We start from the raw sequence: 15,322 nt of genomic DNA on the forward strand, positions 1-15,322 counted from the left end.
CCACCTCAGGACTGCGACTCCCAGCGTGCCCCGCGGCGCGGGCGCTGGAGCAGCATGGCGGCGCTGGCGCGGTGGTCGCGGGTCCAGCTGCGGCCGGACGCGCTGCGTTGGTGCCGCGCGCTGTGCGGGGCTGCCGAGGCCCCTCCACCCCCGCCTCCTCCTCCTCCTCCTCCTCTTCCTCCTCCTCCTCCTCCTCCTTCATCCGCCGGAGGCCGGGCGCTGGCGGCGGCACTGGGCGCTGGGGCAGCGGCGCTGGTGCTGCTGTGGGCCCGGGAGGGCGAGGGCCGCCGGCCCGCGCTGCCCGCGCTGCGCGCCGCCGTGCCCGCCCCGCCGCCGCCCGCCTCGCCCCGCGCCGCCTTCAACTTCATCGCCGACGTGGTGGAGAAGACGGCGCCCGCGCTGGTCTACGTGGAAATCGTGGGCAGGTACTGGCACCGGGCGGGCGCGCCCGGCCCGGCCCGCAGCCCGCGCGGGGCCGGCTTCCCGCTACCCGGCGCGGAAGTTTGCCCCTTGACCCTGCCCCGGTCCCCTCCCGCCCTGCCCTTCCCAGAAGTGTCTGGCCGCATCCTCCCCGCACCCCCCAGGGAGGGATCCCCCGGCCCTCCCTGTCCTCACGGCTGCACAGTCCCCCTCTCCCAGCCTCCTTGCACAGTGCAGCCCCCAGCCCCGGCGACCTCCAGGGCCTCTGCTGGCCTCTCCCGCGACCGTCCCATCTACTGTCCTAGGCAGCGTCAGCTGGGCACGGCATCGGGGTGGGGTTCCACGAGTGCCATGGGAGGGACGGATCTGTCCCCTCGCCCCGCTGCCTGTGCACGCAGCCGGCACATGGTTGGCCTTTGCCACAGGGCCATGCCGCTGCCGCACTGCCACTTTCTTGTCCAGGACTGTTTTGGCAAAGCTGCCTTCTAGGCAGTGGCCCCAGGCTGTCCTGTGGCGCGGGATTACTCTATCCCAGGAGCATGACTTTGCATTTACCTTTAAACTCCATAACATTCTTGTCATCCTGCGTCTCCAGCCTGTCAAGGCAACTCTGAATAGTAGCTCTGCTTTTCAGCTTGCTGACCGCTCCCTCCAGTGTGGTGTCACCTGCAGGCTTGCTGAGTGTGTGCAGTGTCCCATCCTCCTGTTCATGAACATGAAAGATGTTAAATGGCATTAGCCCTTCTCTCAGTTCCTGAGGCATGGTGTTAGTAGCTGACCGCCAGCTGGACTTGGGCCTTGGCGTTCCAGCCAATTTTCCATTCACCTTACCCGATTATCAGCTGGCATGTCACCTGCATGGCTAGAAGGGTACCACGGGAGACCATGCTGAAAGCCTGCTTAAGCTAAACAGTATCACCCTTTATGCTGCTCACTCCTTATCTGCACAGCCACTCATCTGACTTCAGAAGCCAGCCAGGTTGGTCAGCTGTGATTTGCCGTTGGTAAGTCTGTGCTGGCTGCTCCCAGTCACCTTCTTGTGTGCTGGGAGTTGGTTTCTGGCAGTGTTTGCTCCATAACTTTCCCAGAGATGGGGACAAAGCTGACTGACCTGCAGTTTTCAGGACCTTCCTTCTTGGCAATCTTGCAGGCTGGTGTGAGCTTTGCCTTTTTCCAGATATTAAGAGCCCCCCTTTACCACTGTGACATCGGAGCGCTCACAAGGACACCAGCTATCCCTCTCGTGTGTGTCCCATCTAGTGCCATGGAGTTGTGCGTGTCCAGTTGGCTTCAGTGATCCCTCCCTTGATCTGTGTAATGCTGGATTCCCACAGACTGCCTCAGGGCAGGGGGACTTGGAAGTCTCAAGGAACAAGGCCAAAAGGCACCGATCACCTTAGCCTTTTCTGTGTCTTGTGGCACTAGGCCTTCCCGCAGAGGTCAGAGTGATTGCTGTCCCTCATGGGCACCAGGGCTTGCAATAGTGAGTCTTCCTCTAGCTGTCTACAGAAGATGTTACCACCACCTCCCAGGTGGTTTTTACCTGCTCCGAGGCAAGGCTCTGTGTGTTCAGGCTGCTTGCCCCTCCTACTTACTTCCTTGCTGCTCTTTCTCAAAGAGCCTGCATCCTCCGTTGCAGCTCTCCACTCACGTAAGCTTCCCACTGTACCTCCATAGTCCCAGCAGGATCGTACCTTTGCAGTTGTGCCTGGACTCCTGATTCTTCCTGCTTGTGCCCCTGTTGCGTGTGTGCTTGTGCAGACTCTCAAGACGGGGACCTTTCATGGGGAAGTGAAGGAGTGCCCCGCGTCGAGCTGTTGCCCAGACATCCTCACTGTCCCATGCTGCTTTCCAGGCCTACCAGTCTGGGCCACCCAGTTTGCCTGGCACTTGCCAGCCCTCCCCAGAGTCCCCGCCAGTCCCCTCAGGGTCCCTGCACCTGTCCCTGACCTGTGCCCACCTTGCAGGCATCCCTTTTCGGGCCGTGATGTGCCCATCTCTAATGGCTCGGGTTTCCTGGTGTCTCCGGATGGGCTCATTGTGACCAACGCACATGTGGTGGCCAACCGGCGGCGTGTGCGGGTGAAGCTGGCCAGTGGCGAGCAGTATGATGCTGTGGTGCAGGACGTGGACCAGGTTGCAGACATCGCCACCATCAAGATCAAGCCTAAGGTGTGCATCAAGGCTGTGGAGACACTCCTTTCGTTCCCTCCCATCTGCTAACCATCCTTCTCTCTTCCAGCACCCGCTGCCCACCCTGCCCCTTGGGCGCTCCTCCGAGGTGCGGCAGGGAGAGTTCGTGGTGGCCATGGGCAGCCCGTTCGCCCTGCAGAACACCATCACCTCCGGCATCGTCAGCTCTGCCCAGCGGGGCAGCCGGGAGCTGGGCCTGACCGCCTCTGACATGGAGTACATCCAGACTGATGCTGCTATTGATGTAAGGGGACCTTGCGGTGCACGGCGGGTTGGCACCTCATCCTGGCTGCTCTCTTTGGGGAGGGGGGAGCTGGGGAAGGGCTGTGGGTGCCGTGAGGTCAGAGAAGGCTGGACACAGAGCACTGGGAGATGAAGGGAATCTGGCTGGTCACCCTGGGCACTGACTGCGTTTCTCGGCCTGACCCTGTTCACTGGACTCTGCCTCCCTGCCGCGGGTCCTGCTGTCCGAGGATGTTTTCATTGCCTCTTTACTGCTCTCTCCTCTCCTGCAGTTCGGGAACTCTGGGGGCCCCCTCGTCAACCTGGTAAGTTCTGCTTGCACCCTCGCTGGCTGGGGTGAAGATGTGCCCCTTGGGGCTCGGCACCGCTCGGTGGGAGCACTTGTGCGTGCTTAAAGCTGCCGTGAGGGAGGGACTGTACATGCTCCAGGCTCCTTGTGAGGTGGGGCAGGGGATCAGCCCAGTGTGGGCACCCTGTGCAGCGTGTTTCGGGGAGCCTGAGCCCACGGGACTCTGGCGTGGCAGAGCCGAGCCCTGCCCTGGTGAGGCCGCTTGGCTGATGCTGGCAGGGCAGAGGGAGGTGCTGCGTGGGCTGCAGCCTGTGGGACCAGTCCCTGCCCAGCCCCAGCAGGGCCGGGCAGGCTGCTGAAACAGCAAGCTGGGAAGCGATGGGCGCACAGGCGGGACTCCAGGCTTGCACAGTAGTTTTCCTCCTCTCCACAGTGATGCAGGCGGGATAGCACAGTGCCCTTTCCCCTGCAGGATGGCGAAGTGATTGGAGTGAACACTATGAAGGTGACATCAGGCATCTCTTTTGCCATCCCCTCGGACCGACTGCGGAAGTTCCTGCAAAAGGAGGAGCAGCGCAAAAGTGAGTTGCATGCCTCGCTGCTCTGGTCTTGGGGGAAGGAGGCCAGAAAGAGGAGGAGGAAAGAGGGAAGCTCTGGCACAGCTGGGCTCCAGGCCCTTCTGAGAGAAGGGAGAGCAGAGAAGGAGAAAGAATCTTTGGAGGCAGGAAGATTCTCCCATCTGGCATGAACCTCCCATCTGCCCTGAGAAAGCTGTGCTGCTACTTCCCTGCCCACAGGGGCCTAGCAAACTGCAAGGAGGATGCTGGCCTGCATCTGCTGCAGATAAAGACTTTTAAAGTGTCCCAAGTAGCTTGCACTTAAGTCCCCAGGAGTTGGTAAGGATTTTTGTGTGTGTGTGTCCATTGCTACTTTTCATTAGATCCCAACATATGGGAAAATCACTGGACCATTTGTTGGTGTTCATAAGGGGAAAGGATAACCTGGAAACCGAGGGCTACTTAGCCTTGTGGCTAATGGAAATGCTAGTGCGGGGTTCAGCTGTATCGTAAAGGACAAATAGTTAACTTAGTTGTGTAGAACATTGCCTCTTTATTCCTTTGTGTTTTTATAATTTTTTTAATGCACACTCTTGCTATCTGGTTCTCATGTTGACACTGTGGAGCGATATTCTCAGTCAAAAAAAGACAACTCAAACCAGGGAAGCAAAGTATGCAATACCTATAAAGCTCTCACTGGTAAATTGAACTTAAATAAGCTGTTGGTAGGGAGTCAGAATACTCCCTCTGCATGATGTCTGCCTTGAGGTCTGTGGGCTTTGTGACTCGACTGGCTCAGCCCAGCGCTGTTCTGAGTGCGTGTCTGTTTTCAGCCTTGTCATTTGGTGTCTTTTCCTTCAACAGGCTCTTGGTTTGGCAATACAGAGACAAAGCGCCGTTACATAGGGGTGATGATGCTGACTCTTACACCAAGGTATGTGTTCTAAGGTCAGGGGCCAGCACACCGCTGGTGTTGGGGCGTGGTGACAGTGTGATGGGATCTTCCAAACTAACTGAGAGTGCCTGTTTTTGGGAGTTTTCATACTTAAGCATTTACTCTCAAATTTCTTTGTGCTCGTGTTGTGTTTAGACTCTAGGCTGTGTCAGAGGTAAATTAGAAGCTTGCAAGTTTCTACGCTTGTGGTAGAATCTGTAAGCAGATAAAAGGTCCCTGAACCTACCTCCCTGGAGTGCTAGATCAGTCTGTAATTGTCATTGGGAGGAGTTGATAGAGCCCTTGCAACACAGCATGAATGAAAAGCTACCAGAAACATTGTGTAATTAATAGATACGCAACATGCCAACTGAAAGGTATGGTGAAACAGTTGGGCAAGTTTTACTCTCTGGGAGAAGGGATCTAACCAGGTGAATGGCTGTGGTGCAGAAACAGTTCTAAAATATGGGACTTTCAGGATAAGAAATGGCAAACTTGCCTGCAGTAGGGTCAACTGAGGGAGGAAGCAAACAGGTAGGAGAGCAGACTCTGTTGGCACACACAGCGTGGCTGCCACTCAGGGGGTGTGGGGCTCCTGGGTTTCAGGAGGAAGGCTGGGTGCTGCCTCTGGAGACAAGTCATCATGGTACTGACCAGTACAGCACTGGCAAGTGGGGAGAGCGTGACTTCTTGTGGGGCTGAGACTGTTCACCCTTATGGCTGTGGCTTGGGAAGGGCATTGTGTTACCTCTGCATCTCAAGGAATGCTCTGGTCAGCAAAGAGGTCTGCGGGCAGACAACCTCCTTGGGTCTGATAGAAGGATCACCTGCTGCCCTCGCTTCAGCTCATGCCCAAGAAGTGCCTGTGGCCTTGGTTGCCGGCCAAGCACCCCGAGACAGGTGCCCCGTGGGCAGTGGCAGCTGTGCCCTGCTGAGGGCTGGGCAGCCCTGGTCAGGCCTGCACAGAGCTCTGCTCAGGGCTGCGAGCCCTGGGAGGGAATTGCTGCAGGAGCTGTACCTGAATGCCTGCCAGCAGCCTCCTAGAGGCAGCAAATGCATGTGTTAGGAGCATGCTGGACCTGCACTCTCACCTCTGAGAGCAGTTCTCTTTTGAAGAACAGAGTGCCTGCTCTGGTTCCTTGGCTCTTGCAGCCTTTTTTCAAGAGACCACTCTTGGGGCTCAGCACGTTGCTGGTGTTGGTGGTCATAGCGTGCTTGGCAGAAACACCTCTCAGGGCTGTGCTCTGCCCTCCTAAAACTCGTGGCTGCTATGTGTTGGTTGGGTTTGTGGGGTGCCTGCACCTCTGGACATCAGGAGAGGTCTCTGGGGTTCCTGCTTGGGACACAAATGGAGGAGCAGAGGCTCTGTGCCTCCTGAGGTTCGGGGTAGTGGAGTGGGTGGGGGAACAGTCAGCATTGCGGGCATGCCCAGTAGATGGTGCTGCTACTCAGCAAAAGCTGTGGGATGTGGGAGCCCAGCCTCCTCGTGCGGCACTGCACAGGCATGCAGGACAGTGTCTTGTCGGGGAAGAAGCATGAAGGGCTTAGGACGTGGGGTCCAGCTTCAGCACAGCCAGTGAGCGGTCTGGCAGCTGGTCCTGGGAAACCATCTGACTGCAAGGCTTGTTTGTGCTCAGTTGCTGGGAACATCTCCTAACAAGGGATTGCTCACCTTGGAATCAGGTGGCTACGCTGTCTGAACATGCTCGTTTGAAAGGCTAGAAACTTGCCCTGGCACAGGACGAAGAAGGTCCATGTTGGGTACAAACTCCTTGGCATCCTGGTCCTGCTGCACAGATTGTCTGGCAGGCAGGAGCTTCCTGAGACACCAGGCCTTTGCTCTGCTGCCCCAAGGCAATGGGGGGGTGCCAGTGGCTTTGGGCTCAGCTGTGGCAGAGCTCATATGTACCCTTGCCCTGGTCACAAAAAGCCAGAGGAAGAGACAGGGCCGTGGCTAGCACAGCCTTCTGCGGTCATGTTGCAGCATGGAGTAAGTAGGGACTGAGCAATGATTGTGAAAACAACAAAGGAAAAAGATACTGATTATTTGGAGCAAATTCTACATGAAACTGCTGCTGGTGTGTGTTGCTGGTTTGGGGTGTTACTAGAGGGGCGTCCAAAGCATGGGTTGGTTCTTCATGCAATGTGTGATAGAACTTGCTGGTGGTGTAGGGTTCAAAAGAGCAACTAGAAAACTTTACAGAAGAAAAACCTTACTGCCTTTCAAATGCAAAGATGCAGCGTTACAGCTCAGGGGCTTCGTGAGCCCGGCAGCTGGAGGCCCTAGGCATCTGGGGAACTATCTCGTCCACAGCTGGCGTTGTCGGTGATAGGGTGGTGGGGAAGATGGACCCCTCTTCTGACTGACCTGCGGACTGGGTCTGTGGGATGGAGTAATTTTCTTCATAGTAGCCCACGTGGTGCTGCGTGTTAGATCTGTGACCAAAACTGTTGGTAGCACGCAGACGTTTTAGCTGTTGCTGAACGGAACTTACTTGGCACCAAGACCTGCCCTGTTTCTCACTCGACAACCACAGGGAGGGGGCGCAGCCGGGACAGCTGACCTGAACTGACCGTGCCGTATGACGTCGTGCTCAGCAGTAAAACTGGAGGGAGTTTTTCCAAGGCAGCCGTTGCTCGGGGATTGGCTGGGCATCAGTCTGCTGGTGGGAGGTGGGCAGTGAGTGCATTTGCATCACTTATCTTTTTTTTTCTTTTCTTTCTTTGCCTGTTAAACCAGCTTTATCTAGACCCACAAGTTTTCTTGCTTTTGCCCTCCAAATTCTTTCCCCTGCCCTGCTGGGGGAGTGCCCTGCCCTGCTGGGGGAGTGACCGGGCAACTGGGTGGGGACTTACCTGCCATCCCGGGTCAACAACCCACCACAACCAGGTGCAGCCGCACATCGTGCTGTGTAGCCCAAAATCACACATTTACTATGTTTGTATGGAGACCTGCATAAGGGCATGTCTTGTTCAGCCTTAGTGACTGAGGCGAAGAAGCAGGCTTGACTGAGTAAACGTGCAGACCATGTCAGATCGATAGTTCTGTCAGGCGTGCCCAGTGACAGGACAAGAGGCAACGGGCACAAACTGAAACACCTGAGATTCCATTTGAACACAAGGAATCACTTGTTTACTGTGAGGAGAGTGGTCAAAGCCTGGCACAAGTTGCCTGGAGAGGTCGGAGAGTCTCCAACCTTGGAGATACTCAAAACCTGACCGGACACAGTCCTGGGCAACCTGCTTTGAGCCTGCTTGAGCAGGGGGGTTGGGCTAGATGATCTCAAGAGGTCCCTTCCAACATCAACCATGCTGTGATCCTGTGGAATCAAGAAGGGATGGCTGCTTGCAAAGGTCTGTGAAAAAGTACAGTAGAGCCCAGCAAGGACCATTGCAAAGTGGAGAGCCATAAGTGACTGAACAGGTACCTGATGAGGAGCACAAGGAGCTGGACAGAGAGACCATGAGAATTCCTGGGGCTGCAGTGGATCAGAGCTGATGCACAGTGTTTGAGGGATGTGTTTTTGAGGAATGCAGCTTACACGATGCACGGCTCTGGTGAGATCCAGCTGGAGCGCTGTGTCCGGTTCTGGATGCTTTCAGGAGGGGTGAGGAATGGTTGGAGGGAGTCCAGAGAGGAGCAGGGAGAGGTGCAGAATTTAAGCTACATTTAGAAAACCTAATCTGTGGGAAGATTGAAGAATTGGGATTGTTTGTTCTATGGACTCCGGAGGAGAGATGTGGGTATACCTCTGCTTGACACATCTGGCAAAAAGAGGGGGCATAGCTTTTGTTCTGTGTCCTACCCGCCAAAGGCAGAGAAGTGAAACTGCAGCAGGGGAGGAGTAGGTCTGATACGAGGAAGGGAGGTCTGACGTGGGGCTGCTCAGACAGGGGACGTGCATCACCAGCAGCTGTGATCCAGCTGGCGGCTACTCTGGTAGTTCCCAGCACTCCCTGGCGCGGTAAGGACTTTTGTCCTCTCATTTTTGACAGGAAGATGGTGGTGTTTGGGTGCCCCTGGGGTTTGCAGCTGGTTGGTTGTGCTTAGCAGCATGCAGGGACGCAGAGGGAGAGGTTCTGCGCCATGGTCTCCAAGCCTGTGCAGCCATGGTGGGGTGGGAGCCCTGCTCTGCCTCCCAGCTCCTTACCTGATGCTGATTTTTACTCTGCAGCATCCTGGCTGAGCTGAAGCTGCGTGACCCCAGCTTCCCTGATGTCTCCTACGGAGTGCTAATCCACAAGGTGATCATTGGCTCCCCAGCCCATCAGTAAGTGCTGCCCTGTGCCTTGAGGGGTGGCATGAGAGAGCAACTATGCAGGATGGGATGTATTTAGCTCTGACTTTTGCTCCAGAGCAGCAGGGCTTGGGCCCCGCAGCCATCAGTCTGCAGCAGGAACCAACTGGTGACCCTTGCCCAGGCTTGGTGTCCTGTTGGCCCAGGTACCTGTGTGGCTGGAGGAACGCCTGGTGCGGCGGCCCAAGCCTCCTGTAGCGCCTGGCTCTCCTTCCTTCTGGGAAGACAAAACTGAGTGTCTGCTTCGCCTACTGTGCACTTCTCTCGTCCTTCTCCCCACAGGGCAGGGATGAAGGCAGGTGACGTCGTGCTGGAGATCAACGGGCAGGCATCGCGCCGTGCGGAGGATGTATACGAGGCAGTACGGACGCAGCAGAGCCTGACCTTGCTGGTGCGGCGTGGTTACGACACTTTGCTGGTGAGCGTTGTCCCCGAGGTCACGGAGTAGCGGTGCTGTCGTGCAGCCCACTGTGGGCGCTGGCTGGCGGTGCTGGCCGAGAGCCGAGGACGCAGGACTGAGCTGTGTCTGTGTGCCAGTCAGGGAGAGACTGAGAGCTTGTGAAGGACTGGAAGGGGCCAGGCAGGGGGGCCTGGCCCGGTGCTTGGGTGGACTCATGGTGCAACCGTTCCCCCCTACTCAAATAAAGCACTTTTCTAGGGACCCCCAGTGCCCTGTGGCCTCCTTCCCGTGGCAGTGGCAGTTGCATAGGGGAGGCTGGGCTGTGTGGGACCCTGCCCCTCCTATCAGTCCTCACTCGAGTCCTTCCAGCTGGGGGGGAGCACACGGGCTGTGCCTCCAGGGACCTTCTCGGTGTTAGAGGTGTCCTGCTACCTACTCAGTACACACACAGGCTGGGATCCCATTCTTCTCCATCTGTAACATGCAGGCACCCGTTGAGCTGTGGCTCGTGAGACCACTTCCTCTGCGCTGAGAGCAGCCCTGGAGCTGCTCTGGGGCTGGCTTTGCTGGGGCGGCTTTCCTGGCCTCCCTGGGGTGCCAGCTGAGCTGGTCCCTGGCAGAGCTCGCTGCTGTGGCTATGCCCACGAGGCCAGAGGGAGGTGGCAGATGTCTGTCTGGCCCCACCAGATTGCTTCCACTGTGAGCACTGGAAATGCTCTAAGCTCTGCATCCACATTGCACACATGAAGCAGCTTTTCGGGCCATAGTGAAAGGGGTGTCAATGCTGCACTCTGAGGTGGCTGGGGTGGCATCTCACTGCCCCCATGTTCGGGAGAGCCAGAGGTGGGAACCGGGGCCAGGGCTATGTGTGCCAGGCTGGCACTGCCTGTCCCTCCCCCAGCCTGGTGTCTGTCCGTGCTGGAGCACTGCTCTCCCACGCACGCAGCCCGGGCCCTGGGGACAGTTGGGGCCCTCCCTGTGCTCTGCAGCTGGTGGCCGAGAGCCCGGCCGGCCCTTCTGGGAAGGAGCAGCTCCGTCTGTTCCTTGCCTTCCTGGAAGAGCCCCTGCTCTGCTCCGGCCCCTGCCAGAGGCTGTGGGAGGCAGGCAGCTCTGCGGCAAGGGCTGCCTTGAGGGGCTGTGTCCAGCCCAGCTCCGGTGTGAGGAATGTGCATGTTGAGCCAGGCCCTGCCCGTGACGGGGCTCCTGAGCCCTCGCCCCTGCCTGTTATTTTTAGGAGATGAAAGAGGCACAGTTCCTTGGGGGTGCTGTGGCAAAGCTGCTCCCCACCACGCTCCTCCCGCCCCAGAGAACAGGCCTCCTTTCAGGCAGCCCTGGCCTCGCCGGAGGAATTTGCCCCCCCGGCAAGCCCCAGCTGGCTGCTCGCAAGGGAAGTAGCTGAGACGTCGGGCAGCGTTTCTCGCATAGCTGCTCTGGCAGTGCTGACCGCAGCGCTTTCCACTGCCTGGAGCCAGGTTCCGCCCCGGCCCAGCCACCGCCTGCCCCTCTCCTCCTCTCTGGCTGCGGACTGTCCCCCAGCAACGTGGAGGTGCCTGAAGCTGCCTCTCAGTGCTACTCCGCTGTAGGTGGGACCAGAGTGTCTGGCTGAGGTGCGAGAGCTGCAGGAGCTAGGGTGTCCCTCCCTTTGCCCTCGTGTCATGTCCTCTTTCTCTGCCCCCTCCACGCCAGGTGGGGCAGCCCTGCTCTGCTGCAAGACTGCAATCCTTGTGGGTCACAGCCCCATGGTGGCATTTCTGCTCAATAACATTTGTCTTGCATCTGGTGTGGGGGAACCAGCACATCACCACATCCCTGCTGCACCAAGGTGGCCCCGCCTGTTCCCTGCGGCGCAGTGCCGTGGGGCTGCGTCGGGCCAGAGCAGCTATGCTTTGGCTCCTGCTGGCCCCGTCCTCCCACCCACACCACCTTCTCCTGGAAGGCCCCATCCTGTCTTTCCCTAGCCCAGCGCTGGCTGAGGGTGGTGCAGGCAGCTGCCTGGGTACTGTTGTGGGGCTGGTCCTCGCCCAGCCAGGGCTGTGTGGGCTGGGGGGAGCTTCCTTGCCCCACACACACGTATTGGTGGCAGGGGATGGGGGGGCAGCTCCCATGCTGTCTGCTGGAGTGTGCCATCCTGCCCTGCAGCATGAGCTGTGCTGTGTGTCCTGGTCCTGCCAGGCTCCTCGTCCTACCTCAGAGAAGACCCAGCAGCCGTTGGGGGAAATAGAACTGACAACTTTATAGAGAAAATAAAATTACAACTAAGAGATGGGTGTGGGAACTGCTGCCGGGCAGCTGGAGGCAGTGCTGCCTGGGCAGGGGCAGCCACACCATCCCCAGGGGACAAGGGGCTCTCTGGGGTTCAGCCGGGGCCGTGCAGGGGTGTGAGTCCCTGTGTGGGTGGTGGGTCCTAGGGCTGGCTGAAGGCAGACCCCTGGGGGAGGCTGTGGGGCTGAGAGGGACTGGGGCAGAAAGGGGGAGCAGGAGGTGGGGTGCAGCTGGGTCAGCAAGGACTGGGAGCAGAGGGCGGGTACAAGACCTCATGGACCGTACCCATGTGCCGCAGCCCAGGGGACATGGGCACAGAGTCTTCTGGCCAGTGGTCGGGGTAGTGGCCCCAGGCTGGGAGGTGCAGGTGTGCAGTGCCTCCAGCACCAGCTCCCCGAGGTGGGGAAGGGCAGCTGGTGACCGTGAGTCCCGGGCGGTCCCCAGCAGGGCACGGTGGCAGCGGTGCCGGGCATGAGGCCTCCCTGCTGGCCCCCAGCAGCTTCCTCCCACCCGTGCAGGGTGAGGGAGGGAGATGCCTGTCTCCCCGGGGGCCAGGGCCCTACGAAATCTGGTTGTTGAGCTGACCTGGGTACTGCTCAAACCGCTTGTTGGCCTCCTCGCTGAGCGCATCGCCTGGGTGGGCAGAGGGCAAGAGCTGTCGGCTCCGGTGCTGCACGTCGCCTGCCCTGCCAGCACCTCTGCTCCCACCGCAGCTGCCCCCCAGCCCCCAGCCCCTCCCTCCCCCCGCCAGCCCTGTCATCCCACCCCAAGCCCCACAGCCCACCCCTAGCCCCACTTCTTCCTGCAGCCCCCTCATCGCCCTCCTTCTGGCGCAGCCCTGACAGGGCATCCCCTGCCCCAGTGTGCCCTCGCCCCCGTGCCGTGTCCCAGGGCTGTTACCAATGTGGCAGCTGTGCACCCAGATGCGGTGCCCGTCGTACTTGCAGTTGCATTTCATGGCATTGTTGGTGAAGTCGCTCTCTGCCACCTCAAAGTTGGGGTTGATCACGACCTGTGGGGCACGGACAGTGAGGGTCCCAGCCTCACGCCGTCAGCTTGGCCTGCCCGGCCTCGGCAGAGCTGCTGCCTGCGACACGGCCCCCAGCACCCCACCCCAGCAGTACTTGTCTCCCCAGCTGCAGTGGGATGCGCTGGAGGGCTCTGAGGAGCCAGTGGCTGCCGCAGCAGTGGGGTGGCCCTGTCATCGTGCACAGGTGACAGAGCAGCAAAACGCGGGCTGAAGTGTGCCTCGGCGGTTTCCGCGCAAGGCCTGCACGTCTCTGGGCATGAGGACAGGCACTGCCCCACACCAGAACGCACCCCACCAGCCCCACCGCGGTCCCAGCTGCTCCAAGAGTCGGGAGGGGCCGGGTGGCTGGGGTGCGTGGGGATCTGCGAGAGCAGAGGCAGAGGTGGGGTGCATGTGGGAGCGTCGCAAGAGGGGCCGAGGCGTCACAGCTGCAGCACCTGCAGGATGTAGTTGCCTGGCTTGACGTCAGTGATGTCGATCCACTGGCAGTCGATGTCATGCCTGTACAGGTCCCAGCAGCCCACGGTGATGCCCTGCTCCCCAAAGTTGGCACACTCGTACCGCTTGGCCACATCTGCAGGCAGGGAGAGAGCGCGGCTCGTCGCTGCTGCAGCCCTCCATGCAGCCCCCGCGCCACCCGCCCAGCCTGGCCCAGCATGCGCCGTGGCTGGGGACGGGACGCAGAGCCTCGCGGCGCCCACCTTCCTCGCACTCGGTGTCCTCAAGGCAGAAGCTGGCCTTGTGTCCCTCTGCCACTTTGGTGCCGTTGGGGGTCAGGATGTCGTAATGGGTGAAAATATCCATGCTGTGGTAGTGCCTGCAAGAGGGAGCCCGCAGCGCCCCGGCTGCACCAGCGCCCGGATGCTGGGGAGCTCAGGGGACGCTCGGGGCGGAGGAGGGGACCCACGGAGCAGACAGGAGACTCGCCCTGCGCTGTGGCAGCCCCCCGCCGCCTGCCCGGCCCCTTGCTGTCGCAGAAGGTCCCCACAGCCCCCGCTCTGAGGCCGCAGCGCTGCGAGGTCGAGCAGAGCTCAGTCCTGCCCTGGGAAGGGACACAGCTGTCCCCAGCCAGACAGCCCAGGCAAGCAGGGGGGCTCAGCTGTGGGGCACAGCCCACAGCCCCGTCCCTGCCCCCCAGAGCCCCCAGCCTCAGCTGCTCATCCAGGGACACACCCCAGAGCCACAGCAGGCAAAATCGGACCCTGGGCAGCAGCAGCTGCCTCACCTGGTGTCACCCTCACCCCCCCCCCTTGCCTGGCCCACCGCGGCAGCACCGTCACCTCTCCCCAGCCCAGCCCCGGGCTGTTCCCCTGCCTGCACTCCTGCCCCCGCCTGTGCCGCACACACACCGGTGGCACTCGTGCCAGACCCAGGAGTGCCGGCCGGCCTTGGGGCGGAAGTCGGCGCGGCCGTTGTTGTGGATCTGGGAGGAGAAGCGGAGCAGGCGACGGTGCCCGTAGGGCCAGTTGGCCAGCCGGGCCGAGCTGGAGAGGCAGTTCTCCTCGGCGGCGCAGTACAGCATGTGCAGCGGCCGGTCCTCGATGTACGCCGTCTCCTGCACCAGCGGGGCATGCAGCAGCAGGTCGGAGGCGGCTGGGGAGCGGGCAGCTGCTCAGGGACAGACGGCCGCCCCGCTGCTCGGTGGGCGGCAGGAACGGGGCGAGCGGCGGGGACGGGCCCTGCGCCCAGCGCAGGCGGGGTGAGCCAGCCGCGGGAACGCGTGCCCTCCCCCTCGGCTGGGCACAGGCTGACCCTGCACCCCCGTCACCTGCAAAGCCCGTTGCCTGCAGCCCCTGGCCGCACGGCACCACCGCCCGCAGACCCCATCACCGCTCACTCTCGGAGCAGATGACACCTGCGGCGAAGCGCGTGCCCGTGTTCCTGCAGCTCAGGCTGGTGCCGTGGTGCCGGCAGTGGCTCAGGGACATCTCGTGACCGGTGCACTTCACCCCGCTCAGCACCATCTCCGTCACGTTGCTGGCGTCCCAGTACCACGTCTCCTGGGGAGAGGGCGAGACAGGCTGGGTGGCGGGGCTGGCTGCCGCGGGCGCCCCGGCTCGCACTCGCCCAGGCTGCAGCCAGCACCCCGCCGCAGCGCAGCCCTGCCCATACGCCCAGGCTGCCCACGAGGGCCTCGTCCCGCGGCACGGAGCGGCCACGTGTCTTTGTCCCCGTACAGCCCGTCCGGGAAGCGCCCATGCCTGCGCTCACCGGGGCGTCACCCAGGGCCTCCCCGCCGGCACCTACCGTCACTGCGTGCAGGGAGTAGCCCAGGCCGAGCTGGCGACAGGCCACCATCGCCTCCTTGGTGGTCCAGCCATCACTGCACACCACGCCCCACTTACTGCCTCGCTTCACCTCCACGCGGCCCTCAAACGCTGTCCTCCCGCCAGCTAGGCGGATCTGCGGGGAACGCTGGGGCCGTGAGCGGGCGCCCCACGCCACGCCGCCTCCCACCCTGTCCCCGAGCCGCCCCTTGTCCCCATCCCTGTCCCCATCCCTGTCCCCGCGGAGCAGGGGTGGTGCTGGCTCGCTGCCCTGGCCAAGCTGGCACTGGCACCTACTTGTAAGCCGTGGTTAGCGAATCCCAGACCCAGCTGGCGACAGGCCACCATCGCCTCCAGCGTGCCCCAGCCTTCGCCGCAGACCAGACCCCAGCGGGGCTGGTCCCCGTCGCCAGCCCCCACCGCCACCTC

At 60.8% G+C, this 15,322-nt stretch overlaps 2 protein-coding genes across 2 annotated transcripts in view; one reads left to right on the forward strand and one right to left on the reverse strand.

Moving 5' to 3' along the window:
• Nucleotides 1-54: 54 nt before the first annotated feature.
• On the forward strand, nucleotides 55-9,433 carry HTRA2 (HtrA serine peptidase 2; the record flags this gene model as incomplete). Its single annotated transcript, XM_081999804.1, has 8 exons — nucleotides 55-425; nucleotides 2,388-2,592; nucleotides 2,663-2,857; nucleotides 3,129-3,161; nucleotides 3,618-3,726; nucleotides 4,567-4,636; nucleotides 8,812-8,907; nucleotides 9,217-9,433. The coding sequence occupies 8 exons, from the start codon at nucleotides 55-57 to the stop codon at nucleotides 9,380-9,382; spliced, it is 1,245 nt and encodes a 414-aa protein (XP_081855930.1). The 3' UTR covers nucleotides 9,383-9,433.
• A 2,351-nt stretch (nucleotides 9,434-11,784) lies between these two features.
• Nucleotides 11,785-15,322, reverse strand: part of LOXL3 (lysyl oxidase like 3) — a gene marked incomplete at its 5' end in the record, with an annotated part of 3,766 nt that continues 228 nt past the window's right edge. Inside the window, 8 exons of the mRNA XM_081998938.1 lie at nucleotides 11,785-12,229; nucleotides 12,497-12,608; nucleotides 13,064-13,200; nucleotides 13,328-13,443; nucleotides 13,976-14,219; nucleotides 14,464-14,626; nucleotides 14,874-15,029; nucleotides 15,191-15,319. Coding sequence (XP_081855064.1) covers nucleotides 12,156-12,229; nucleotides 12,497-12,608; nucleotides 13,064-13,200; nucleotides 13,328-13,443; nucleotides 13,976-14,219; nucleotides 14,464-14,626; nucleotides 14,874-15,029; nucleotides 15,191-15,319 — 1,131 coding nt within the window. The 3' untranslated portion in view covers nucleotides 11,785-12,155. The remainder of the gene's footprint in view (nucleotides 12,230-12,496; nucleotides 12,609-13,063; nucleotides 13,201-13,327; nucleotides 13,444-13,975; nucleotides 14,220-14,463; nucleotides 14,627-14,873; nucleotides 15,030-15,190; nucleotides 15,320-15,322) is intronic.

Source organism: Phaethon aethereus, assembly GCF_964289735.1.
Source record: "Phaethon aethereus genome assembly, chromosome: 4".
In the NCBI taxonomy this organism is placed as follows: Eukaryota; Metazoa; Chordata; class Aves; order Phaethontiformes; family Phaethontidae; genus Phaethon; species Phaethon aethereus.